Here is a 26633-nt window from a genome sequence, read left to right on the forward strand (position 1 = left end):
GGCTAATATTAAACAGGACCCAGAATTTCCCCTTCCAAGTCCACATAATGCAATCCAGCATTAGCAGACACCTTTATTGTGGAGTTCCCAAAGTGCCAGGATTGGAGTTTGGAAAAGTCCTCGCCTGCTTGTTTCACATTGATGTTGTTTGGAGCTTGTATCAATGAACAAGTGTGCAAAAATTGTAAATAAGAGGACAGCTACAGGAAAATAATGGAGAATGATGAACTATCCTGCATAGCCTCTCACTTTTCATTTCCAAATTTGGATAATTATGTTAGGCCCCAGGATACCTTGAAAGATCCTTGTGTATCTGTTATTCAGGGACATCGAGCTAATGCTTTTGCTGGGTATTTATGTGGAGAAGGAACTGGTATTATGATGGCTAGGGAAGTTTCTCCCATTGGTTGGCTGCAGTGCACTGATCACATAGAGCACAGGATTCCAGGGGAAATTGAATGAATAAGTTTATTGGCCAAGTATGTGCACATACAAGGAATGTGCCTTGGTGCTCCGCTCACAAATGACAACACAGTGTTCGTCAATGGGGGGGAAGGTTGCGGCCAACAACCTTCTCAGCTGTGCGAACGATCCGTTGCAGCCTCCGGATGTCGTCCTTGGTGGCTGAGCCAAACCAGACCATGATGGAGAAGGTGAGGACGGACTCAATGATAGCAGTATAGAATTGGACCATCATTGCCTGTGGCAGATTGTGTTTCTTCAGTTGCCGCAGGAAGTACATCCTCTGTTGGGCCTTTTTAACTTGAGTCTGTTTCCCAGGTATGTTTATGTAAACTCCAGTTTATGTAAAAAGTCCCCCCATTTCAGGGCACCATAATGTTTGGGACACAGCAATGTCATGTAAATTAAAGTAGTCATGTTTAGTATTTTGTTGCATAGCCTTTGCATGCAATTAATGCTTAAAGTCTGCGATTCATGGACATCATCAGTTGCCGGGTGTCTTCTCGGGTGATGCTCTGCCAGGCCTGTATTGCTTATGCTTGTTTTGGGGCCTAGTCCCCTTCAGTTTTCTCCTCAGCATATAAAAAGCATGCTCAATTGGGTTCAGATCGGGTGATTGACTTGGCCACTCAAGAATTGATCATTTTTTAGCTTTGAAAAACTCCTTTGTTGCTTCAGCAGTATGTTTGCGATCATTATCTTGCTGTAGAATGAACCGCCGGCCAATGAGTTTTGAGGCATTTGTTTGAACTTGAGCAGATAGGATGTGTCTTTACACTTCAGATTTCATTATGCTACTACCATCAGCAGTTGTATCATCAATGCAGATAAGTGAGCCAGTACCTTCAGCAGCCATACATGCCCAGGCCATAACACCCCCACCACCGTGTTTCACAGATGAGGTGGTGTGCTTTGGATCTTGAGCAGTTCCTTCTCTCCTCCATACTTTGGTCTGGCCATCACTCTGATATGTTAATCTTCGTCTCATCTGTCCACAAGACCTTTTTCCAGAACTGTGGTTGCTCTTTTAAGTAATTCTTGGCAAACTGTAACCGGGCCATCCTATTTTTGCGGCTAACCAGTGGTTTGCATCTTGCAGTGTAGCCTCTGTATTTCTGTTCATGAAGTCTTCTGGGGACAGTGGTCATTGAGAAATCCACACCTGACTCCTGAAGAGTGTTTCTGATCTGTCAGACAGGTGTTTGGGGATTTTTCTTTATTATAGAGAGAATTCTTCTGTCATCAGCTGTGGAGGTCTCCCTTGGCCCGCCAGTCCCTTTGTGATTAGTAAGCTCACCACTGCTCTCTTCCTTCTTAATGATGTTCCAAACAGTTGATTTTGGTAAGCCTAAGGTTTGGCTGATGTCTCCAACAGTTTTATTCTTGTTTCTCAGTCTCATAATGGCTCTTTGACTTTCATTGGCACAACTTGTGGTCCTCATGTTGATAAACAGCAATAAAAGTTTCCAAAGGTGATGGAAAGACTGGAGGAAAGACTAGGTGCTGAGAGCTCTCTTATACCTGCATTAAGGAGGCATTTAAACACTCCTGAGTAAGTACAAATATTAGTGAAGCCATGTGTCCCAAACATTATGGTGCCCTGAAATGGGGGGGATTTGTATAAACACTGCTGTAATTTCGACATGGTGAAACCAAAATATATAAAAATGGCCGCTAATAAAATCTGACATTGTGCACTTAAACCACATGTGATTTTTTTCTATTACAAATCTCAAATTGGGGAGTACAGAGGCAAATAAATAAACGATGGGTCTTTGTCCCTAACATTACGGAGGGCACTGTATATCGCCTTCTACAGCTGCATTTGCTGGGGAGAAGGCAGGAACGGGGTACTGATTGAGAGTGATCAGCCATGATCGCATTGAATGGCGGTGCTGGCTCGAAGGGCTGAATGGCCTACTCCTGCACCTATTGTCTATTGTTTATTGTTTATTGTTCCTGAGCGTGCGAGTTACTGAATCAATATGTTTTCTGTCATGCAACTGTAGAAGATTGACAGAGTATTCGGCAACATACTGAATCTATTCAACAATCCCTTCAATCTTATCAGGAAGTATAGATGTTGATGAGCTTTTTCTGTGATTGCATCAAAATGCTGGATCCAGCACACACACCTTCACAGATATGCAGGCCCAGGATCCCAAAGCTGTCAAAACAGGTTCATAGATCCACCGTTTCTCACAAGTTTTCTTTCCTACACATTTCATTGATCCCCAGCTATCCCCCACGTGATGTCAACAATCAGCTCCTTGATCTCACGAATGTTGATAATCTCTTTTCCTGCAAATGAATGTTGATAATCTCTTTTCCTCCTGTACTCTACATTCATCATTACCCATTTTCCATCCAACAACGGTGGTGTCAAATTTAAAGATGGTGTCAAATTTAAAGATGATGGCAAATTTAAAGATGGTGGCAAAATTAAAAGATGGTGCCAAATTTAAAGATGGTGGCAAATTTAAAGATGATGGCAAATTTATAGATGGTGGCAAATTTATAGATGGTGGCAAATTTAAAGATGGTGGCAAATTTAAAGATGATGGCAAATTTAAAGATGGTGGCAAATTTAAAGACGGTGGCAAATTTAAAGATGGTGGCAAATTTAAAGATGATGGCAAATTTAAAGATGGTGGCAAATTTAAAGATGGTGGCAAATTTAAAGATGGAGTTGGAGCTGTTATACACAGTCGTAGGTATGGAGAGAACAGAGGCACGGGACTGAACACACAGCCTTGATGTGTTCCTGTGTTGATGATTATCAAGGAAGAAGAGTTGCCAATTCATCACCATCGTGGCATGTTGATGAGGAAGTGGAAGATCCAACTGGGACGAGCGGCGATCCAGTTCTCTGAGCATGATGAACAATTTAGAGGGGTTGATGTTGTGAACACCAAGCAGCAGCCTGTCTGTCATACATGTTCGGATTGCCCAAGTGGTCCAGTGCAGAGTGGATAGCCAGCGAGATCGCACCTCCCGCTGATCTGTTGGCAAACTGTAATGATCCAAGTCCATACTAAAGTAGGAGTTGATATGGTTCATAAACAACTCTTGAAAGCACTTCATCACCACGGAGATCAGCACCATCGGTCAGTAGTCATTGAGGCATGGCCCCTTGCCCTTCTTTGCACCCGTATTATGGATACATGTAGGAAAAAACTGCAGATGTGGGTTTAAACCGAAGATGGACAACAAAACTGGAGTAAATCAGCGGGCCAGGCAACATCCCTGGAGAAAAGGAATAAGTGACATTTCGAGTCGAGACCAAATGGATGTCCTTTTAAAGGAGGTGGGGGCTACGGTTCTAACTCGCGAGATGTTTACAGACATCTGCAAAAATCCCAACCAGTTGGTCTGCACAGGTTTTAACAATGCGGCCAAGTACACCATCAGGGCAGAGGACTTCCAAACCGTACAAAAATCATTCACATCTCAATGCCTGGAGCTGTAAAGAATCTCTGTGACCCGTACGTTCACGACTCGATGAAAACAAACCTCTGGAATCAATTCAATAACGAAGGTACACTTGGCTCAATGCGACATCAAAACTGATCAAGAATAGGCAAAAAGCAAATGCAGATGACGCCATTCGAAGCTGCATCACTCTGCACAAAATACTCCCAAAGACCTCCTGTGGTTCACAGCTATTACTTGACTGATCCAGTACTGCTCTAGCTCATGGACTCTGCCAGTGAAAGTGATATGCCTCCCCATGTGGGTTATTGTCACTGATACGTGTATATGTGTTGCCACTTGACAGCCCAAGCCTGGATTCTATCCCAGACAGCAAATCTTTTATTTGCTGGAAAGCTGCTGATGCCAAAAATAGACCTGGTACTAATTAGCCATTTGGATTTGTTCTGCTTTCTATGAATAAGACACCTGGGCAACTTTCCACAAAAAGCCAATGGAATGTTGGCCTTCATAACAAGAGGAGTTGAGTACAGGAGCAAAGAGGTCCTTCTGCAGTTGTACAGGGCCTTAGTGAGACCGCACCTGGGAATGCAGCGTAGGTTTACTAGGTTAATTCCCGGAATGGCGGGACTGTCATATGTTGCAAGACTGGAGCAACTAGGCTTGTATACACTGGAATTTAGAAGGATGAGAGGGGATCTTATCGAAACATTTAAGATTATTAAGGGGTTGGACACGTTAGAGGCAGGAAACATGTTCCCAATGTTCGGGGAATCCAGAACAAGGGGCCACAGTTTAAGAATAAGGGGTAGGCCATTTAGAACGGAGATGAGGAAAAACCTTTTCAGTCAGAGAGTTGTGAATCTGTGGAATTCTCTGCCTCAGAAGGCAGTGGAGGCCATGTCTCTGATTGCATTCAAGAGAGAGCTAGATAGAGCTCTTAAGGATAGCAGAGTTAGGGGGTATGGGGAGAAGGCAGGAACGGGGTACTGATTGAGAATGATCAGCCATGATCACATTGAATGGCGGTGCTGGCTCGAAGGGCCGAATGGCCTACTCCTGCACCTATTGTGTATTGTCATATAGTGAAAATGTCCTTCCCCAATTTTTTCTTCAAACATTTGGACCAGTCTTATCTTTTTCCATAACTATTTAAAATCTAATAGTATTATTGTCATTGATACCAAAGTGCTCCTGCAATAACACTTCAGTCACCTCCCTGCCACATTTCCCAAGTGGTCTAATTCTGCCCCTTCTCCAATAGGGCTACCTACACATTGATTGATTGATTGATTGAGCAAATCTTTTACCAAATGTACCCAACCCCCCCCCCCCCATTTCCAAGGAGCAAAGCGTTTCTTGTCAGGAGGGCAAGTTGACAAATTGCAAGTATGTTCCTTGCTATTTTAAGTGGCTGCTTCCACCAAAGCACAACAACCAATGGAGGTGCATTGTGGAATACTGTAACCATATTCCCATCATTTTCTTTTCGATGTCCATGGAGTAGAGGGTCATGAACCTCCACCAGGCTATTGGGAATTGACGTTCATATGTTTAGAACAAAAAACTAGAAAAAATTACTAATGGCAAACATTGTCTAGTTATTTTAGCAAACAAATTCCACCCCATTCCAATCCTTAACACAATAGACAATAGGTGCAGGAGGAGGCCATTTGGCCCTTTGAGCCAGCACCGCCATTCAATGTGATCATTCTCAATCAGTACCCCGTTCCTGCCTTCTCCCCATACCCCCTGACTCCACTATCCTTAAGAGCTCTATCTAACTCTCCCTTGAATGCATTCAGAGAATTGGCCTCCACTGCCTTCTGAGGCAGAGAACTCCACAGATATTCCACAGAATGACAACAAATAGCTACCACTGACTTAAGAGAAAAATCTGATACAAACTTGAATTGCGAAAGCTTAAAAGCAAAGATGAGGCACACTACACCACTACAGATGAGGAATAAACCAAAAGAAACAGCAGCTACCACACGGTTGAATTTCCAAATAAGACAAGTTGGAGATAAAACATGAGTAAGGTTCCAATAACCACACCAGCTTCTTGAAACCCACCATAGCAATTTTGAGAGCTTTCAAATTTGTGCTAAAAAAATGGGACTATATCAAAAATAATGGTTTGAAGCTTATCAATAGTATTTGAAGCCAAAATTAAAACACCATGGATACAATGTGATTGAATCACATTCTCATGACAGAAGAGACAAGGAAATTTGTACTTTAATTCAGTCAATAAAAGGTTAACGGCAAAGTGCAAGCACAGTTTAGTCCTTTTTTAAACAAAAATATCCTTGATATCATTTTCTAAATGAAGAAAACAATATTTTAATCCAAAAGGAAAACTCACAGGCGCTAAAATGACTTAGCGTGTCAGCCAGCATCTCTGGAGAACAGGGATAGGCACGTTTTCAGGTCTGGACCCTTCTACAGGCCGATAGTCCCTTCCAGCTTTATCCTTCCAGTACAATCAGTCTGAAGAAGAATCCTGACCTGAAAAGTCACCTACCCATATTCTCCAGAGATGCTGCCTGACCCGTTGATTTACTCGAGCATTTAATGTCTTCTTTTGCAAACCAGCACCTGTAGTTCCTTGCGTCTAATGTTTTAATCCGGGTTAGTATTAGGTGCCAATGGAATGTTCCAACTATGCAAGTACTGACGTAGCAAAGCTGAAGTAGAAGTAATTGAAATTCACAAGTGTTACCTCACAACTTTGCCATCGGTTAGGAATGTTTGGCCTCAGTTTCTGCTCACACACCACCTTCCTCATTTCCTCAATCGAAGGGTCTGATGGTACCAAGTCATAGTAAGGCAGCTGATAGTCTTCATGAATACCTAAAACATGGTCACATAAAACTTAAGGTCTTTGGACTCATAAGAGTTGTAAACAAATATAAAGAAATAACAAACAATGGAAATTACAATAACACAAATATTAGACTCTGGACCGATTTGAAGTTGATCTTGCCAAAATCATATCATAATGAATTGGAACAAAGTGGCTAATCCGTAACAATTTTCCATTACATTGAATAGAATTGTCTGAGACAATAGGTGCAGGAGGAGGCCATTTGGCCCTTCGAGCAAGCATCACCATTCAATGTGATCATGGCTGATCATTCTCAATCAGTACCCCGTTCCTGCCTTCTCCCCATTCCCCCTGACTCCGCTATCCTTAAGAGCTCTATCTAGCTCTCTCTTGAATGCATTCAGAGACTTGGCCTCCACTGCCCTCTGAGGCAGTGAATTCCACAGATTCACAACTCTCTGACTGAAAAAGTTTTTCCTCATCTCAGTTCTAAATGGCCTACCCCTTATTCTTAAACTGTGGCCCCGGTTCTGGACTCCCCCCAACATTGGGAACACGTTTCCTGCCTCTAACGTGTCCAACCCCTTAATATCATCAATATGAAGAGAATATCTATTTCGCAAAAAGGGTTAGAAAGAATTTGGTATGCACAGATAGAGTAGAAAAATTCCCTTCCCCAGATGCCGATGCAAGTTGGACATACGAAATGCGTTACTGTGTGGTACCTCAGCTGCACGGAGGCAGAGGGGAAAGCTCTTCAGCGGGTAGTCCATAGAGCTCAGAGGACCATCGGAACACAGCTACCAGCCTTGGAGGGCATCTACAACACACGATGCCTCAGAAAAGCCACCAGCATCCACAAAGACTCTTCACACCCCTGCAACAGTCTGTTCGAACTTCTACCATCGGGCAGACGATACAAGGCCTTCTACGCCCGCACCTCCAGACTCAGGAACAGCTTCATCCCCAGAGCCATAGCAGCTATGAACCGGTCCTGCTGAGCCGGATGGTCACATCGCACAGTGATCCGGCACAGATCTACTTGCACTTTATTCTGTTTTAAAACTGTTACAATTTGTTTCATTGGGTTGTTTAAATTAATACTAACTAGCTAATTAATTCATTGCATCGTATGGGAGGCGCATTCCCAATCTCGTTGTACCCCTGTACAATGACAATAAAGATATATTGTATTGTATTGTATTGTATTGTACTGTATTGTATTGTATTGTATTGTATTTTGTACTTACCACCCACTGAGCATCTCCGTGCAACTTCCCAAAATACTAAGCCCATGGCATAGATATCTGCTCTTTTAAACGACTCAAAATGTTTCATGTTTATGGAATCATCAAGAACCTCTGGAGCCATGTATCTGGAAGAAAAGACAAGTATAAACTATTGGCGAGCATTGGTTTAAAGCCATCAATCCAAATCAGCTTTTAAAAGCTAAGCAGCTGATTTTAAATCCACATTTGATACAACAGTCTTGGAATTGTTAGTGGGTGTTTTAGAACATAAGAAACCAGGATGGTCTCTCAGGTTTGCCCTGGCAAACAGCAAGATTATGACTAGCCTTCAATGTACTCAATGGTTGTGTATTTAAGTTCTCTTGGGAATAAGAGAATACAAATGATTTAGAATTTATCAAAATACTAAACCTCTCCTGCATTGGTGCACCACCCTCTCCTCCCCCTCTCCCCCCCCCCCCCCCCACCACTCCCTCCCTCCCCCCTCCTCCTCCTCCTCTACCTCCCCTCCCTCCCTAGAAGATAGATTTAAACTTTAAAAATGTGAATAACTTAAAAATATATAACACTGATTTCAATGAAATTTCTTCCATTAGCACCAAAGGGACGACGGTGAGTAAGGTGGGCCTAAAATTGTCGTGCTATCGTGCACTGCTTTGGCTGTAGTTCAGGAACAAACAAACAAACAAATGAGAGTTTTAGTATGTAGATTGCATTTCAATGCTAAAAAAACTAGCCACATAATGAGTGTGTAGCTCTTATTCGAGATGCTTCAGTCGAAGAAACAGTTTTAATCTCTACTCTACAATATAATTACATGCAAAAAAACACAATTCACCTTTTTGTTCCCACTCTGTGATTGGGAGCAATATCAATCGTGTCTGTGGCCGAGTCATGCCTTACTGCCAATCCTAAATCTGCAATGCAGCAAGTTCCATTCTTCTTCACAAGAATGTTTTTGGATTTGAGGTCTCTGTGCGCGATGGCAGGCTTTCCTGCAGAAGGAGGGATTTTCATGTCAGTACGCAAACAGGTTGAAGCAAGTATCTGCTGAGAATATCACTGCTTTGTCAAACGCTTACAGTGCCACCAGAGAAGTCCTAGAGTCACAGTGTGACAGTATGGAAACAGGCCCCACTTGCCAACACCGGCCAACATGTCCCAGCTGCACCAGTCCCACCGGCCTGCGTTTAGTCCATATCCACTCCAAACCTGTCCTATCCATTTTCCTAACTGTTTCTTAAATGTTGGGATAGTCCCAGCCTCAACTACCTCATCCGGCAGCTTGTCCCATACACCCACCACCCCTTGTGTGAAAAAGTTACCCCTCAGATTTCTGTTAAATCTTTTCCCCTTCATCTTAAACTCGTGTCCTCTGGTCCTCGATTCACCTCCTCTGGGCAAGAGACTCCGTGCATCTACCCGATATATTCCTCTCATGATTTTATACACCTCTGAGATCACCCCTCATCCTCCTGTGCTCCAAGGAATAGTCCCAGCCTACTCAACCTCTCCTTCTAAAGCTCAGACCCTCTAGTCCTGGCATCATCCTCATAAATCTTCTCTGTACCCTTTCCAGCTTGACAACATCTTTCCTATAACCTGGTGCCCAGAACTGAACACAATACTTTAAATGCGGTCTCACCAACGTCTTATACAACTAAAACACGACCTCCCAGTTTCTATACTCAATACACTGACTGAAGGAGGACAATGTGCCAAAAATCATTTTGACCACCTTATCTACCTGCGACTCGAGCTTCAAGGAACCATGCACCTGTACTCCTAGATCACTCTGCTTTACAACATCCCCAGAGGCCTACCATTCACTGTGTAGGTCCTGCCCATGTTAGACTTCTCAAAATGCAACACCTCACATTTCTCTGTATTAAATTCCATTAACCATTCCTCAGCCCACCTGGCCAATCAATCAAGATCCTGCTGCAATTTTTCACAACCATCTTCACTATCTGCAAAACCACTCACTTTTGTATTATCAGCAAACTTGCTAATCTTGCCCTGTATGTTCTCATCCAAATCACCGATGTAGATGGCAAACAGTAACTGGCCCAGCACCAAACCCAGAGGCACACCACTAGTCACGGGCTTCCAGTCCGAGAAGCAACCTTCTACCATCACCCTCTGCTTCCTTCCATGAAGGCAATTTTCTATCCATTCAGCTATCTCTCCTTGGATCCCATGCAATCTAACCTTCCAGAGCAGCCTACCATGCGGAACCTTGTCGAATGCCTTACTGAAATCAATGTATACAACATCTACAGCTCTGCCCTCATCGACCTTTTTGGACACGTCTTCAAAAAACTCAGATTTGTGAATCATGATCGGCGTACAAAACGATGCTGATTATCCCTTATCAGCTCTTGTCCATCCAAATGCTTGTATATCCTATCCCTCAGAATACTCTCTAGTAACTTTCCAACTATAGATGTTAAACTCGCTGGCTTATAGTTCCCAGCATTTTCCCTGCAACATTCCTTGAATAAAGGCACAACATTTGCCACCCTACATTCTTCCAGCACCTCTCCTGTATTTAAAGATGACTAAAATATCAACCAGGGCTCCCGCAATTTCCTCTCTAGTTTCCTCCAATCTTTCCCACAATGTCCTTGGATATATTTGATGCAGTCTACTACAGCAGAAGTTCCGAAGGTAGACACAAAATGCTGGAGTACCTCAGCGGGTCAGGCAGCATCTCGGGAGAGAAGGAAAGGGGGACGTTTCAGGTCGAGACCCTTCTTCAGACTGATGTCAGGGGAGGGGGCGAGACAAAGGTAGGATGTAGTTGGAGACAGGAAGACAGTGGGAGAACTGGGAAGGGGAGGGGAAAGAGAGGGACAGAGGAATGATCTGAAATTAGAGAAGTCAATGTTCATACCGCTGGTATATAAACAGCCCAAGCGAAATATGAGATGCTGTTCCTCCAATTTGCACTGGGCCTCACTGTGACACTGGAGTCACCCATTCCTTCTCTCCTGACTGACCCGCTGAGTTACTCCGGCATTTTGTGTCTACCTTCGATTTGAACCAGCATCTAGTTATTTTCCTAAAATGCTGGAGTAACTCAGCAGGTCAGGCAGCATCTCGGGAGAGAAGGAATGGGTGATGTTTCGGGTCGAGACCCTTCTTCAGACTGAAAGAAGAAACGACCCGAAACGTCACCCATTCCTTCTCTCCCGAGATGCTGCCTGACCTGCTGAGTTACTCCAGCATTTTGTGAATAAATCGATTTGTACCAGCATCTGCAGTTATTTTCTTATAGTTATTTTCCTACACAGCAGAAGCTCCTATTTGCAAACATGCATCGTCCATGCATTTTTGGATTTTATCCTCAATCAAAAAAAATGTATAAGTCCTTTCTATACAACAATTTTCTGTTTATACCCTTTTATAAAACAACTCCGTTTCTCCACTTGCTTCTCCAATGATCTTCAAAATGTTAATCTATTTTGCACAAATTAGCATTCTTACCTTGTGTGCCAACTATTTCCATATGCAGATGCGCAAGTCCACTGGCTGTAGAAAGTGCCAGTTTAATCATGCCTTCTACAGTAACAGTGTACCTGTTTAAGTAGTCAAACAGGGAACCATGTTCATGATAATCTGATACCAGCCACAGCTGTGTCCAGGTACCGTTATCTAAAAGGGGAAGAAAATTAATTCAAATATCAAAACTTTGTTCATACACAAATTAAGAATGTCACCAAAGAAATTAAACATTTTAATGTCACATCCCAATAAATGTATGTTATTCCATAAAAGAATAATGTTCCTTCATCATCATCCAACTGAGGAAATGATTCAACGATGTTTTATTTCATTACAGAGTGACAAGCTATTCATTGAACAGACCTTGGCCATCTATTCTTATTTTTTAACAATGATTCTCGTTCTGATCAGCTGAGAGCTTAAACTATTTTGCCACACGTAGCATTTTCTCTGTGGAATTCTCTGCCTCAGAAGGCAGTGGAGGCCAATTCTCTGAATGCATTAAAGAGAGAGCTAGATAGAGCTCTTAAGGATAGCGGAGTCAGGGGGTATGGGGAGAAGGCAGGAACGGGGTACTGATTGAGAATGATCAGCCATGATCACATTGAATGGCGGTGCTGGCTCGAAGGGCCGAATGGCCTCCCCCTGCACCTATTGTCTATTTTCTGCTCTATAGAAATATTAGATGGTAAACATTCATCTTTTGTTGTGTCCTTAATGTGAACAGGTTTTCAAGTCTTACAGAATCCGTCTTACAAGTTTCACAACTCTTCCAATAGACCATTTCACTTCTTGCTGACAAGATCTGACCATTGCTCTTGTGGCATGTTTCGATAAACTTCAATACCAAAGATATAGAACAAGGCTCCATTGATTTGTCAATGTTCTATTTGTTTCAGTGATTGAAAGGAACAATTTGAATGTTTTCCTACCAGATTAAACTTTCATCAGTTCCACCTCATTCATTAAATTGCTTTTTCCTTCCAATGTTTGTGTTTATTTAAATGATCCAGAGTCTAATACCTCCACCAACTTTGTTGAAACTGTTGATCACAAAACCTTTGTCTACACGATTTAGTATTTAAACAAATTAATCATCATTCGGTTAACCATCATGATCATTTAAAAGATCAAATCTCGATTCTTGGCAGCTGTCCTACTTTCTATCGTTTTTTAAAAAAGAATTGGTTTACAGTGATCTCAGTCATCTCTTGCACTGTTCCAATTTTAAAATTTAAATTAAATCTTACTTTCAATGCTGCACACTGAAATTAAATAAAATTGTATGCAACTGCAGGGTACAATTTAGGGAACCTAATTTCACTAATGGCAGCGAGGATGAAATGATTGTAAAATAGCCTATGATGCATTTGTTAATTAGCCCCAACCAACACAATACAATCAAACGTTGTATTCAAGATTACAGGTTTACATCAGAATGAACACGACAAATGCAATTGAAAGGCTTATATTCAAGACCGTATACTGTTTCCTTCATAATTACTTTTTGTAATTTTCCTCAAGATGTGTTGTCGCTAGCAATAATTAAATGAGAATCTTAAAAAGTTCACCCAAGGGATAAATTGTGGAGCTGATTATTCATTGATGATGAAGCAGCTTTAAGGAATCAAAAGGCCATTCATCCTTTGCTTAATAAAGAGTAAGGTTGCGAACAAGTTGTAGCTGGGTCCAGTTAACATTCTCAATGTCGACATCATGGATGTCGAGGAACACCAAAGTGATAATTCTCCTACGTGTCAGGGAGCTTTGCACCTCAATTCCAAAAGCTTACTGAGGCTCTTTGGAGATCATATTTGGATAATCATTCCTCCATGCCAAGGACGGTCACTCGTCTCACCTTTAGCCCACGCTGGACCAAGCATAGAAAGACATTAGGGGTGGATTGGTTCTGACAGAGCACAAATTGAGCAATTGGCAGATAAGTAGGAGCTAAATGGCTGCACCATTGACACTTTGCTAGTGATGAAGAATAGTCTGAGAGGATAGTTATTGGCAAGATTCAATTTCATCATTCTTAAGTAAATATCTGTGCTGAATCTGCACTGAAACAGTGTGGCTACAGATGAAGCTCATTTTTGGAGCACAGATCTCGGTGTGGTCAGTTACCACACATTTTGCTTTCTGCACTCAGTCTGCCGAATTTACCAGCACTGAACCAAATTGGCTGAACTATTTCTACGATAGTAATTTTGAGGAAATCAGGTGTAGCATCCATTTGTCAATTCTGACTAAGTGCAATCACTTCAACTTTGTTTTTTAAAATCATCTCCAAGGAAGGCCACATTCATTGAAACTATTCCATTCATTGTTTATTAATTCCCAATAGTCACCCAAAAGTTTTTCTTAAAACAGAATAGGTCGGCACAGTGTTGGGGGCGGCACAGTGGTGCAGAGGTAGAGTTCTTGCCTTACAGCGCCAGAGACCCGGGTTCAATCCTGACTACAGGTGCTGTCTGTACAGAGTTTGTACATTCTCCCTGTGACCATGTGGGTTTGTGGGTGCTCAGGTATCCTTCCACACTCCAAAGATGACCAGGTTTGTAGGTTAATTGGCTTTGGTAAAAATTGCCCCTAGTACGTAGGATGTTAGTGTAGGGGGGTTGCTGGTTGGCACGAACTCAGTGGGCCGAAGGACCTGTTGCCGCGCTGTATCTCTAAAATCCAAAAGCCTAAATAGACAATAGACAATAGGTGCAGGAGGAGGCCATTCAGCCCTTCGAGCCAGCACCACCATTCAATGTGATCATGGCTGATCATTCTCAATCAGTACCCCGTTCCTGCCTTCTCCCTATACCCCCTGACTACCCCCTGACTCCGCTATCCTTAAGAGCTCTATCTAGCTCTCTCTTGAATGCATTCAGAGAATTGGCCTCCACTGCCTTCTGAGGCAGAGAATTCCACAGATTCACAACTCTCTGACAGAAAAAGTTTTTCCTCATCTCAGTTCTAAATGGCCTACCCCTTATTCTTAAACTGTGGCCCCTGGTTCTGGACTCCCCCAACATTGGGAACATGTTTCCTGCCTCTAACGTGTCCAACCCCTTAATAATCTTAATCGTTTCGATAAGATCCCCTCTCATCCTTCTAAATTCCAGAGTATACAAGCCCAGTAGATGGTAGATGACAAGACATGAGCCTACGGGGTGGAGTACAATTATTTCTGATTGTCTACAATGCCTACAGAATTATTACTTTTGAGCTGCTAGATCTGTTCTGCACTATCCCATTTAACACCTGCCTCTCCACAAGGACAATGGACTGTCCATTTTACCGGCTGTGATCGACATTTGCCACCGTTATTATTGATAGGAACGATAAGGACAAGATCGATGTCATGCTGGTTCTGTCGCTATCTGTTGTCTGGCAATTGTCCATCATGATTCATCCGGGTCAGTGATACCGCTAACAATGTTCACGACCCCGAGTTCTCTCTGCACTCTTGCATCACTTAAATAATTTTTCAAGTGGAGTAAATACAACGATAACATGTTATCGTAGCAATTTTTGTACAATTGAATTCCATACAAATTCCTTTGACAGGGAAATTAAAAGGTCAACCACATTGCTGAATGGGTAATTCACTGAGGAATTTCCATGAACAAAATGTGGTTACGCAGCAATATTTTCTTTATTTCAGGTTATTCAAGTAACTGAATTTAAATTCCCCAGTTTTGATTGTTATGAAGTCATGCCTGTAAGATCATTCATTCAGACCTCTGGATCAACCTGTCCCGGAAGAACTACTGGGCCACTACTCCTCAATTTCAACTGAGTCCAGATTAGAAACTGCAATTTTATAGACAATACACAATAGACAATAGGTGCAGGACTAGTCCATTCGGCCCTTCGCGCCAGCACCGCCATTCACTGTGATCATGGCTGATCGTCCACAATCAGTACCCCGTTCCTGCCTTCTCCCCATATCGCTTGACTCCGCTATCCCTAAGAGCTCTATCTAACTCTCCCTTGAAACCATCCAGAGAATTTGCCTCCACTGCCCTCTGAGGCAGAGAATTTTCTATTCCATCTTTCCCCAGGGACCAACTCAGAATCCAAGCATGTTAAACAATAAGGGAGGGCATTCTTACTGCAAAGTCTGTCCCATGGGAAAGACATAAACAAGAATGACAAAAAAGTGAAATGAACTGAAATGCAGCTCAATCCTCAAGATTCTTTACCACAGGTTAAATATACAAAGTTGAACATTCCTTATTCTTGTCCAAACTTTTCATTAATCGTAGTTTTAAAAGTGGAATAGTGAGAGTTCAAGGTATACATGTTGCTGTTGAAGTGACGGGCAATGTATGTAGGAGTCAGATACCCTTGGATGAAGAGAGATATTGAGGCTCTGATCAGAAAAATGGAGGCATGGGTCAGGTATATGTAGCTAGTACCCCTGGAGGAGTAAAGAGGATTGAGAAGTATAATTAGGAAGAAAATCAGGGGGAGAGAAGAGGACATGAGAGTGCTGTGGCAGATAAGGTTAAGGAGAATCCAGAGACTTTATATTATGGGGAAAAGGGTAACTAGAGGGGAAATAGGGAAACCAAAGTTGTTATCGGTGCTTAGAGACACAGGTGGTGGGAGAGGTTCTCAATGAATATTTCTCCTCTGCTTTTACTAAGAGAAGACTGGGGATAGACACAAAATGCTGGAGTAACTCAGCGGGACAGGCAGGATCTCTGGAGAGAAGGAATGGGTGAGGTATTGGGTCGAGACCCTTCTTCAGACTTCGGAACCTGGGAAAGGTAATGGCGATGTCTTAAGGACAGTCGATTTTACAGTCGATGTGGTGTTGGATTTCCCAATATGTATGATGGTTGATAAATCACCAGGGCCTGATCAGGTATATCCTAGCTCACTTTGGGTAGCTAGAGAAGAAGCTGTGGGTGCCCTGTGTGGGATAAGCAAATCATCATTGGCCACGGCCAAGATGCTGAAAGACTGGTGGTTAATGTTGTGCCTCTATTTAAGAAGAAAATCAAGAGGGCAAGAAGAGGGCATGAGATAGCTGTGGCACACAAGGTGAAGGAGATTTAACATATGATGAGCGTTTGACGGCACTGGGCCTGTATTCGCTGGAGTTTAGGAGGGGTTTAGGGGGACCTCATTGAAGCGTACAGAATACTGAAAGGATTGGATAGAGCGGATGTGGAGAGGATGTGTTCACTAGTGGGAGAGTCTAAGATATATTGTATTGTATTGTATTGTATTGTATTGTATTGTATTGTATAGCCTCATAATTAAAGGACATTCTTTTAGGAAGGAGATGAGGAGGAATTTCTTTAGTCAGAGGATGGTGAATCTGTAGAATTCTTTGCCACATAAGGCTGTGGAAGCCAAGTCAGTGGATAATTTTAAGGCAGAGATATAGATTCTTGATTAGTACAGGTATCAGAGGTTATGGGGAGAGGCAGGAGAAGGGGAATAAGAGGGAGAGATAGATCGGCCATGATTGAATGGCAGAGTAGACTTGATGGGCCGAATGGCCTAATTCTGCTCCTATCACTGAATTTACGAAGGGCTACAAAGATAAACCTGGGAACTACAGGCCAGTAAGCTTAAAATTTGTGGTCGGTAGGGAATGGACAGGATTCTGAGGGATATGGTACACATGCATTTGGAAAGTCAGGAGTGATTAGGAAAAGTCAGCATATTTTTATGTGCGAGAGATTTGAGGGTTTTTTTTTTTTTTACAGTGGTTGATGAGGGTCGGGCTTGAGGCATAGCCTATGAGGATCTCAACAAGCTTTTGGCAAGGTTCCCGATTGTCAAGTCAAGTCAAGTCAAGTCAATTTTATTTGTATAGCACATTTAAAAACAACCCACGTTGACCAAAGTGCTGTACATTTGATTAGGTTCCAATAGAAAAAAAATGAAAACATACAGTAGCACGCAAACAGTTCACAGCGCCTCCTCAATGAGCCTCAAACGCTAGGGAGTAGAAATATGTTTTGAGCCTGGACTTAAAGGAGTCGATGGAGGGGGCAGTTCTGATCGGGAGAGGGATGCTGTTCCACAGTCTAGGAGCTGCAACCGCAAAAGCGCGGTCACCCCTGAGTTTAAGCCTAGACCGCGGGATAGTGAATAGCCCCAAGTCGGCCGATCTGAGGGACCTGGAGTTAGAGAGGGGGGTTAGAAGATTTTTGATGTAGGGGGGGGAGTGTCCATTTAGGGCTTTATACGTGAATAGGAGGAGCTTGAAGTTGATTCTGTACCGTACAGGGAGCCAGTGGAGAGAGGCCAGAATCGGGGTGATGTGGTCCCTTTTACGGGTACCCGTCAGGAGTCTCGCTGCGGCGTTTTGGACCAGTTGCAGGCGGGACAGGGAAGATTGGCTGATCCCAGTGTATAGAGAGTTGCAGTAGTCTAGGCGGGAGGAAATGAAAGCGTGAATGATTTTTTCTGTGTCGTCGAATTTGAGGAAAGGTTTGATTTTAGCTATGGTTCGAAGTTGGAAGAAGCTGGCTTTTACCACAGCGTTGACTTGCTTATCAAATTTTAATGCAGAGTCAAATATCATGCCGAGGTTTTTGACATGCGGTTTGACTAGGCAGGATAGGCTTCCAAGATTGTAGATTGCTCTGAAAGGTTAGAAAGCATGGGATCCAGTGAGAGCCACCATCCTCGTTAACTGAATGCAGAATTGGCTTCATGGTAAGAAAACGAGGCTGGTGGTGAAAGCTGTTTTTCCGTCTGGAGGCCTCCTCGCCGAAGACTCGCAGCCAAAGACTCGCACTTTTCTCACAGGGCACTTCCCTTGACAGGCAAGCCTTATTTATATCATAGAAACGTAGAAAATAGGTGCAGGAGTAGGCCATTCGGCCCCGAGCCTGCACCGCCATTCAATATGATCATGGCTGATCATCCAACTCAGTCTCCCGTACCTGCCTTCTCTCCATACCCCCCCCTTGATCCCTTTAGCCACAAGGACCACATCTAACTCCCTCTTAAATATAGCCAATGAACTGGCCTCAACTACCTTCTGTGGCAGAGAATTCCACAGATTCACCACTCTCTGTGTGAAAAAAAATGTTCTCATCTCGGTCCTAAAAGACTTCCCCCTTATCCTTAAACTGTGACCCCTTGTTCTGGACTTCCCCAACATCGGGAACAATCTTCCTGCATCTAGCCTGTCCAACCCCTTAAGAATTTTGTAAGTTTCTATAAGATCCCCCCTCAATCTTCTAAATTCCAGCGAGTACAAGCCGAGTCTATCCAGTCTTTCTTCATATGAAAGTCCTGCCATCCCAGGAATCAATTTGGTGAACCTTCTCTGTACTCCTTCTATGGCAAGAATGTCTTTCCTCAGATTAGGAGACCAAAATCAGCCACTAAATCGACTAATTGACTAATTTACCAGACTTCTCATTTAATTGATCAGCCAATCCCCGCACTCACTCCTCTCCTGCCTTCCTCTGACTAGCTGGGAGGTGTGCGCTTCACTGAATGACTGCTAGCATCCCTTTGGCACTCTTTTTTAAGCAGACTTCTAACTGCAATTCACACTTACTTACTTTCAGCCAACGGTCTTCCTTGCTGCTGCTGCTCTCCCGACCTTTACTGATAGGAAAGATTTAGGGGAATATGGGTCAAACGTGGGCAAATGGGATTAGTTTAGATGGGGAATCTTGAGCCAAAGATTCTGTTTCCGTGCTGTATGACTGTATGGTTTTTGTGTCAAAGAGAAAAGGTAGCTGGACTGCTGAGAGATAAACTTTGCCTGGCATTGATATTACTTGCCAACTAACAATCTCGGTTTTAATATTCCTATGGCTTTGTTTCACTTCAGTACAGACTACTTCATTGTCTCAGGAATTCTAAAGGATGTTATGTCATTAGCAAACACTCACATCTGAATTTTAGAAGGAATTAACATCGATATACCAGCTGATGTTATTCTTTTATGGATGTATTTCTCTGATTAGCTATCTCAAAAATTTAATGCCATTTAAATGAACATAAAGCCTTCATTTCAACATGAAGGAAGAAAATTAAATGGTGAACTAAAATGGCACAATTTTAAATTGGATGACGAAACAAGAGTTAAGATACACAGGAGTTGAAGATGGCCAGACAAATTCAGAGGTATAGGCTGTCCTCAAATTATGAACAACTGACTCATGGACGCCCCTACCTAGAAAACAAGCTCCCATATTATATTTCAATATACCTGTTTATGTTTATCATGAATGGCAAAACTAGCCTCCTCGCCTTCTCTAATTTTAGGCATTATTCTTTTTTATCACTCTTATGTGCTTTTGATGCCATTGATTACAATACTGTGGGGATATGGTTTACTGAAGTAGAGGGATTTTTGTATCTTATGGACAAAGTTGTCTGCTGAATATCTGTAAAAACAGATTCCATTTGTTACCCGGGGACAGGCTGCATATCAAATCCTCACCTTTAAAAAAACAAATACCCAGAGTTTTAAAAAAGGATAGTAAAGAATGATTAACTACCAAGGAAAATATTTGCTGTGGCTATCAAATATATGGAGAAATTACCACAACAAGTAAAGTAACTTTATAGGTTGAGGAAGACAAATGACAAATAGGAGATTCAGGGTTAGTAGAAATGCGCGGATAGGTGGGCAAAATAGGCCAATCTTTCTTGACCAAAAAAATACTCTGTTTCAAACTCCTTGACATTTTCGCTGATGACATAATTTGCTCTCCAAAATTGTTTGGAAACACTCTCCTGTTGTGGAAATAATTAGTTCCGAATTCGCTTGTTCGAATTTAGGCATCTTAAAATAGCATCAGAAGTGCAGGTTTCACAAATAGCAAAGTTTAAAATTGCACCATGTTTAATCAAAAATGGCTGACTTACTTAAGACTTACTTAGCATAGATGCAGAGTAAATTTTCTAAATGCTAATCTGCAAAGGCACAGAACAAAAATAAAAACCTTTGTTATCTGCTGCAATGAATCCAAGAATATTTTCATGGCGCAACATCACAGTCTGGTAAATTTCTGCTTCACGAAACCATGATCTTTCTTCACGAGAAGAGAAAATCTTGACTGCAACTTCTTCACCTCGCCATTTTCCTCGCCAGACTTCCCCGAATCGACCTTTACCTATACTTTCTTGTAATACAATTGTTCTTGCAATTGTCCTTTGCACAAGTAAAGGCAACCCTGAAATATGAAGCAAAATAATTATTACGACTTGGGTAACAATTCAACAGATGATGCAAGCATCAAGACCTTTTTTTAACCATACAAGCTCATTAACATTATAGTTCAACCAATATCATTGGGAATAATTGCCTTTAAGATTAGAGTGGCTCGGTGACACATTGGTAGAGTTGCTGCCTTATAGCGCTTACAGCACCAGAGACCTGGATTTGAACCAGGCTCCGGGTGCTGTTTGTACAGAGCTTGTTCATTCTCCCCATGACCACATAGGTGTCTGAGAATTTTTGATTTCCTCACACACTCCAAAGATGTACAGGTTTGTAGGTTAATTGCCTTGGCATAAATGTGAAAATTGTCCCTAGTGTAGGATAATGTTAACGTGTGGGTTGCGCTGGTCGGTGGGCTGAAGGGCCAGTTTTCATGCTATCTCTAAACTAAAACTAAAATTCAACTTAATGTAAACAATCATAATACATAACACAAATTGAAGAGTTTGCAGGCTTATGTGCATAACTAAAAGTATCGTTCTCAATGAACGCAGTGGGTTGAAGTTCACCAATAATAATACTGAAATCCAGTCAGTTAGTGTACAGACTGGCCTTTGGCCTGTTTTTTCCATCCCGATCAACTGACCATTCACACTAATCCTACATTAATCCAATTTTTATTCCCACCACATTCTTGTCAAATTATAAGACACTAGGAACAGACCATCATGGTCTGTGATTGACGTCTACTACAAAGCCAGCGATTGCCATAGTTAACTTGCCTGCACCTCCTTCCACCCTGCCTCTAAGGACACCTTCTCTTACTCAATTTCTGTCTCCGCCACGACTGATTCCAAGATCAGGACATCTTTCCACTCTTCCTTTCTTCAGTAAATATGGTTTTCCTCCTTGATGTTGGGAATGGAGATCTTACCTGTCTCCACTATGTCTCCTTTACATCGGCAAGATCAGTGCTAACAAGATGCACTATGAGTAGGGACAGGCATTACATCTCACCAGTGCTCAGCAGACACATGTGCTCAGTCCATCGAAGACTGCTGGACCACACAGTTGCTAACCATTTTAACTCCCCTTCCCATTATCGGCTAGGGACGGTGTACGGCTTAAGAGTCAGTTGCAAGGCTTAAAAAATACTGGGATGGGTCCAGGGATAGAAAGATTTGGCAGGATATGAGCCAAGTGCAGGCAAGTGGCACTACATTAGTCAGGCAACTCGATCAGTATGGATGAGTTGTGCCAAAGGGCCCGTTTCCATGCTGCGCAGCGTATATAACTCACAATTTCCCTCAATTTCTACCACTTAATCACAATGCAATTAATCTACCAACCTGCATTTCTTTGGAATGTGGGAGGAAACCCATGAATTTACAGGAAAAATGTGCAAACTCTACACCGGCAGGATTAAAACTGGGTTTCTGGCTCTGTAAGGAAGCAGTCCGACCACCTGAGTCAGTGCAGCCACTTGCTGACATTGGTTCATTGTTCTTGTTAAAGTGAAGAGGAATTGGTTCATTTCAAACAATAGTTGCAGATTCCTTTAACGGCAAATATGTATGGCAAAAGCAACATGCATAAAAGGTAAATGTTATCCAATCCATAATTATACTAAATCTCTATTGCACCATCATCTTAGACTCCATAACCCCAATACTCCTGTTAACTTTAATCATATTCTCCCTAGACTTTTTGGTATAAATTCACAAAAATAACCATCTAAGTTACAATTACTTTCACTTTTTATAAAACATCACAGCATTTGATTTTAATTATTCGCTTGAAAATACTTGCAGTCAACGTAACAACTCTCAACAGCATGATGTTTTCCTCAGTACACTAACACGGATTCCCATCCTGTTAGTTTCCCAGTCCAAAAGGAATTTAAACTAATGTTTTTGCTATTGAGGGCGTGCAGCGTAGGTTTACCAGGTTAATTCCCGGATTCCCGGATTACCAGGTTTACCAGGTTAATACCAAGTAAACACACGGAACCATTTTCAGTTCTTGTAGGACGGTTCATGAAATTTTTGTGCTTCACAAATACAAATCGCAGTGGAGCAACAGGTAGTGTGAGAAAATATGGAGGAGAACTTCTTCAAAGTGGACATACCTTGAGGAGAAATCGCAGTGGAGCAACAGGTTGCTCCACTGCGATTTCTCCTCAAGGTATGTCCACTTTGAAGAAGTTCTCCTCCTCTCTTCGACGAGAGTTTAGCAACATATTTTCTTTCACAAATACAAATCGTGCCATGTCAAAGATTACCAAAATGCAGTTTACCAAAATGTCTATTACCCACGCAGTGTTTTATTTGTCAATCCTAGACATTTTCTTCCATTAACAATATCTCTGGCTTCTGTGTGTGTGTTTGTTTCTTTTTTTACAACACCAAAATTCATAATCTAAAATTATAACTTTACCTGAACCGGATCCTGAGGTGGTCATGTCATAGATTAAATCTTTGAGCGTGGTCCCCTCAGAAATGAAAGGATGATCTAAAGATGGATCTTCTTCATGGGGAACACGGTGATGAATGACTGCGCGATTATGAAAGAAATAGAAGGTCACCAGCAGTAAAATGCAAATCACACATACTGGTCCAGCGATGACTGCTGCCAATTCCACAGGTCCCAAATTTGGCCAAGGAGGCTCCACTGGAGTCACTAGAAGTGATGCATAAGCAGCATTAGAAGGTTAAATGGCTAGGTCTACACCATATTTGCACACTTTAGATATATCCTACCCCAATCGTAGTGGTAAAACGTGAAATTAATTGGATTTTAAAATCACATTCACATTACCTCACCACCATGCCCATTATGCTGCTGAAAACAAATCTTCTCAAAGTTCAGCATTCAAAATGCAAAGTATAATCCGACACCTTTGATCTTGAACTTGTATAAACACTTGAACCAGCAACGCTACCTGAGCAATTTCCATCCACTGAAGCAAAACAATCCCCAGAACTTTTAAAAAGGTATCAGGGAATGTCTTGATGATTTAGAGTGGATCAACTGATTAAACTGTTGTTAAATTATATTTACAACTCAGAGATTATGTAAAATCACATACGCAAGAATATAGATTTAGAGGCCCAGGAATTCTTGATGAATGCTTGAACCGTCACTACAATACAAATAAATTAATATCTTATATTTATAACACTCTTTTAGATACTGACATTCCGTCATCAGAATCATATAGACGAGCATGGGAGGACGAATTGGCTCAACCCATAACGCAAGACATATGGGACGAAAGTTTACAACACATATCAATGCTCATTAAACACTAGACACTCATTAATACAATTTAAAATATTACACAGACTACATTATTCGAAGACAAAATTAAACAGGATCTTCCCAAGTATCTCTCCTATTTGTGATAAATGTCAATTTCAAGAAGCCAATTTAACTCACACTTTTGTGACTTGTACAAATATGCAAAATTTTTGGATCGATATTTTAAAAATAATTTCCAAAGTTATCGATAACCAACTGGATTTAGATCCAAAATTAATAATTTTAGGATTATCAGAACACATTACAAACTTTATGTTAAGTCAGAGACGCTTTCTTGACTACAGTTTAATAACTGCGAAAAAATTAATACTTAAATTTTGGGGGGAAACAGTAACCCCCACAACTAAAATGTGGATTACGGAAATGACCGAAACCTTGCATTTGGAAAAAATAAGGTTTGCCTTACTTGACAAACCAGATCTATTTTTTTAAATATGGTCTCCATTTATTGAATTTTTTAAAAAGTAAATGGGTTTGTCACAAAACTAAAATTTAAAACTAAAGTTAAAACTTGAGTTTAGGGTTGGATGTACAACTATACTCACTAACTCCCGGATCTATCCCCATAATTTTTATGTTTGTAATTCTCTTTTTTCTTTGCTTTCTCTCTATTAGTTTATAGTCTTTTTTTTTCAGTCTCTTTTCATCTTTATTTTTTCTTTAAAAAATTAAAAATTAAAAAGAAAATAAATATAAAAAAACAATTCATCGGTTCAAATCCGGACGGCCAAGTCTTCTTTATTTAGCAATATTGAAATATTCACTTTTTTCCTGATTACTGCCATGTATTTTTTGGACTGCAATGTCTTTAAACCAAAACCCCTGGAAATTGCCCCAATAATTAAATGCAATTTAAATCAAAGGGCAGTATTGCAGACTACATCAGTTGTGTGCGCGTGCATGTATGCACACACGTACACACACGTGCGCGCGCGCACACACACAATTAGGCCAAGAGTCTGGAGTCTTTAACTGTCACATGCCTTGGGAACAGAATAATGTTCTTACTATTTGCAGCTTTATAGATGGATTAGATGCAACAACACACCGATATACAATAATACAATAAATTAATAAATCAGTATTACTAGTTAAGAGCTGTGTTAGACTACAATCATGGATATTGAGCAGAACAAAGCACTGCTCAGCCTTGAAGTGCTCCTACGCTAGTGGTCATAGAGGACAAAGTATTGTTGCCAATTTGTACTTATTGTGATCTGTCAACGAGGAAGTCAAGGATCCAATTACATGGGGACGAAGAGACGCTGGAGCCGGAATTTGATACGTTTCGAGAGGATGATGGTGTTGAACAACGAGTTGTAGTCGATGAAGTGGCTTAAATATATGTTTTCTTACTGTCCAAGTGCAGAGTGGAAAATCTGTGAGATCGCATCAGCTGTTGATCTATTTTGATGTAGATGAATTGTAGAGGTTCCTGCTTTAATCTCATAGTTAAAGTATTGTTTCTTTTAATTTAATGCATGGCTTAATCATTTGTGACAAAACAATATAAAAAATTCCTGTCTCTTCATTCAATTTCATGACAGGGCTGTGAAACTGGTAGCCAAGGGTCGATAGCAAATAGACAATGGTAACAGGCCAATGGCAAACTTCATGGAAACAGGATCCAAATACATCTAATTTATTAGCCATGTTTAGAAACATATAATATAGTTGTAGCTCACCCAAAATTCAAAGTAGTCTTTCTTTAATTTGGCAACTCAAATCTGCGCAATCTAAACTTACTTTCATTGAAATAAAGCAACCAAATTTCCAAGCTCCACTTGGCATCAGGCTTGGACCTACATCATTACGAAGACCCAAGTAGAAAGATGCAGAATGGTTGACGAATGCAACCACAAGCGATTGATCAATATGGATCATAAACGCAGTGAGTGTAAGAAGGCAATGGAATTAAAATAGTCAATGGCCCATGTTAATCAGAGCTATAGTTCATCCCCACAAGTTAAATTAAGTTTCAATTTCAGGTTCTCGGCTGGCAAATGTATCCAGACAAGCAAAGATTACACGGATCCAATCATCATAACTGCCCACAGTCAAGGACTTCAAAACAGGGAAAATTCAAGATCACATATCAAGGGCAACTCGGGGCAATCTTGCATTGCATGTCAGTCAACACACAGTGTCAATAAAAAAAATAACAGCCAACAATTTCGCAGAAATCCATGAACATCCAGATATTTACCTTTTGTTGGCACAGGAAGATCATATTGGTTACACAAATCGGTGTCACAGCAACGAGTTAACACAACATCATTTTTGGATGTTGCACAAAGAAATGGTCGATCAGGAGGTATCAGTTCAGCATTTGAAAGACACAGTTTGCCATGTAGTACTCGATCTCTCTTGCGAGAGAGCGTGCTCATACAGAGTCCATCCGTCTCACAGGTGTAGTTAGTTGATTCACAATGGGAGCAGACACATTTCAAACCTGGGAGAGACACAAAGGATAATGTTTGATAAGGATTAGATTATACATCAGTAACATTGTACAAGGTAGTTCATTCATTCTTCGGTATTCAAAGTTTGAATTTCAAACCCCTGGGTACAATTCAACATTGTAGCTAACCCAATACATTCTTTCATTAAGTTTTCAAACTTTGACTATGTATTTCTCAGCAGGATCCACAGCACCTGTAAACCAGAGGCCGATTTTCGA

At 41.4% G+C, this 26633-nt stretch overlaps 1 protein-coding gene across 4 annotated transcripts in view; it reads right to left on the reverse strand.

Annotated features, from left to right (window-relative positions):
* The window catches only part of tgfbr1b (transforming growth factor, beta receptor 1 b), a 56983-nt gene that overhangs the window by 5737 nt on the left and 24613 nt on the right, over nt 1–26633 (reverse strand). For all 4 annotated transcript variants that reach the window (XM_078398332.1, XM_078398333.1, XM_078398334.1 and 1 more), the window contains 7 exons: nt 26160–26405; nt 23069–23311; nt 20415–20645; nt 11464–11631; nt 8813–8969; nt 7975–8099; nt 6620–6750 (listed from right to left, as the gene is read on the reverse strand). In XM_078398332.1, coding sequence (XP_078254458.1) covers nt 6620–6750; nt 7975–8099; nt 8813–8969; nt 11464–11631; nt 20415–20645; nt 23069–23311; nt 26160–26405 — 1301 coding nt within the window. The remainder of the gene's footprint in view (nt 1–6619; nt 6751–7974; nt 8100–8812; nt 8970–11463; nt 11632–20414; nt 20646–23068; nt 23312–26159; nt 26406–26633) is intronic.

Source organism: Rhinoraja longicauda, chromosome 4, assembly GCF_053455715.1.
Source record: "Rhinoraja longicauda isolate Sanriku21f chromosome 4, sRhiLon1.1, whole genome shotgun sequence".
In the NCBI taxonomy this organism is placed as follows: domain Eukaryota; kingdom Metazoa; phylum Chordata; class Chondrichthyes; order Rajiformes; family Arhynchobatidae; genus Rhinoraja; species Rhinoraja longicauda.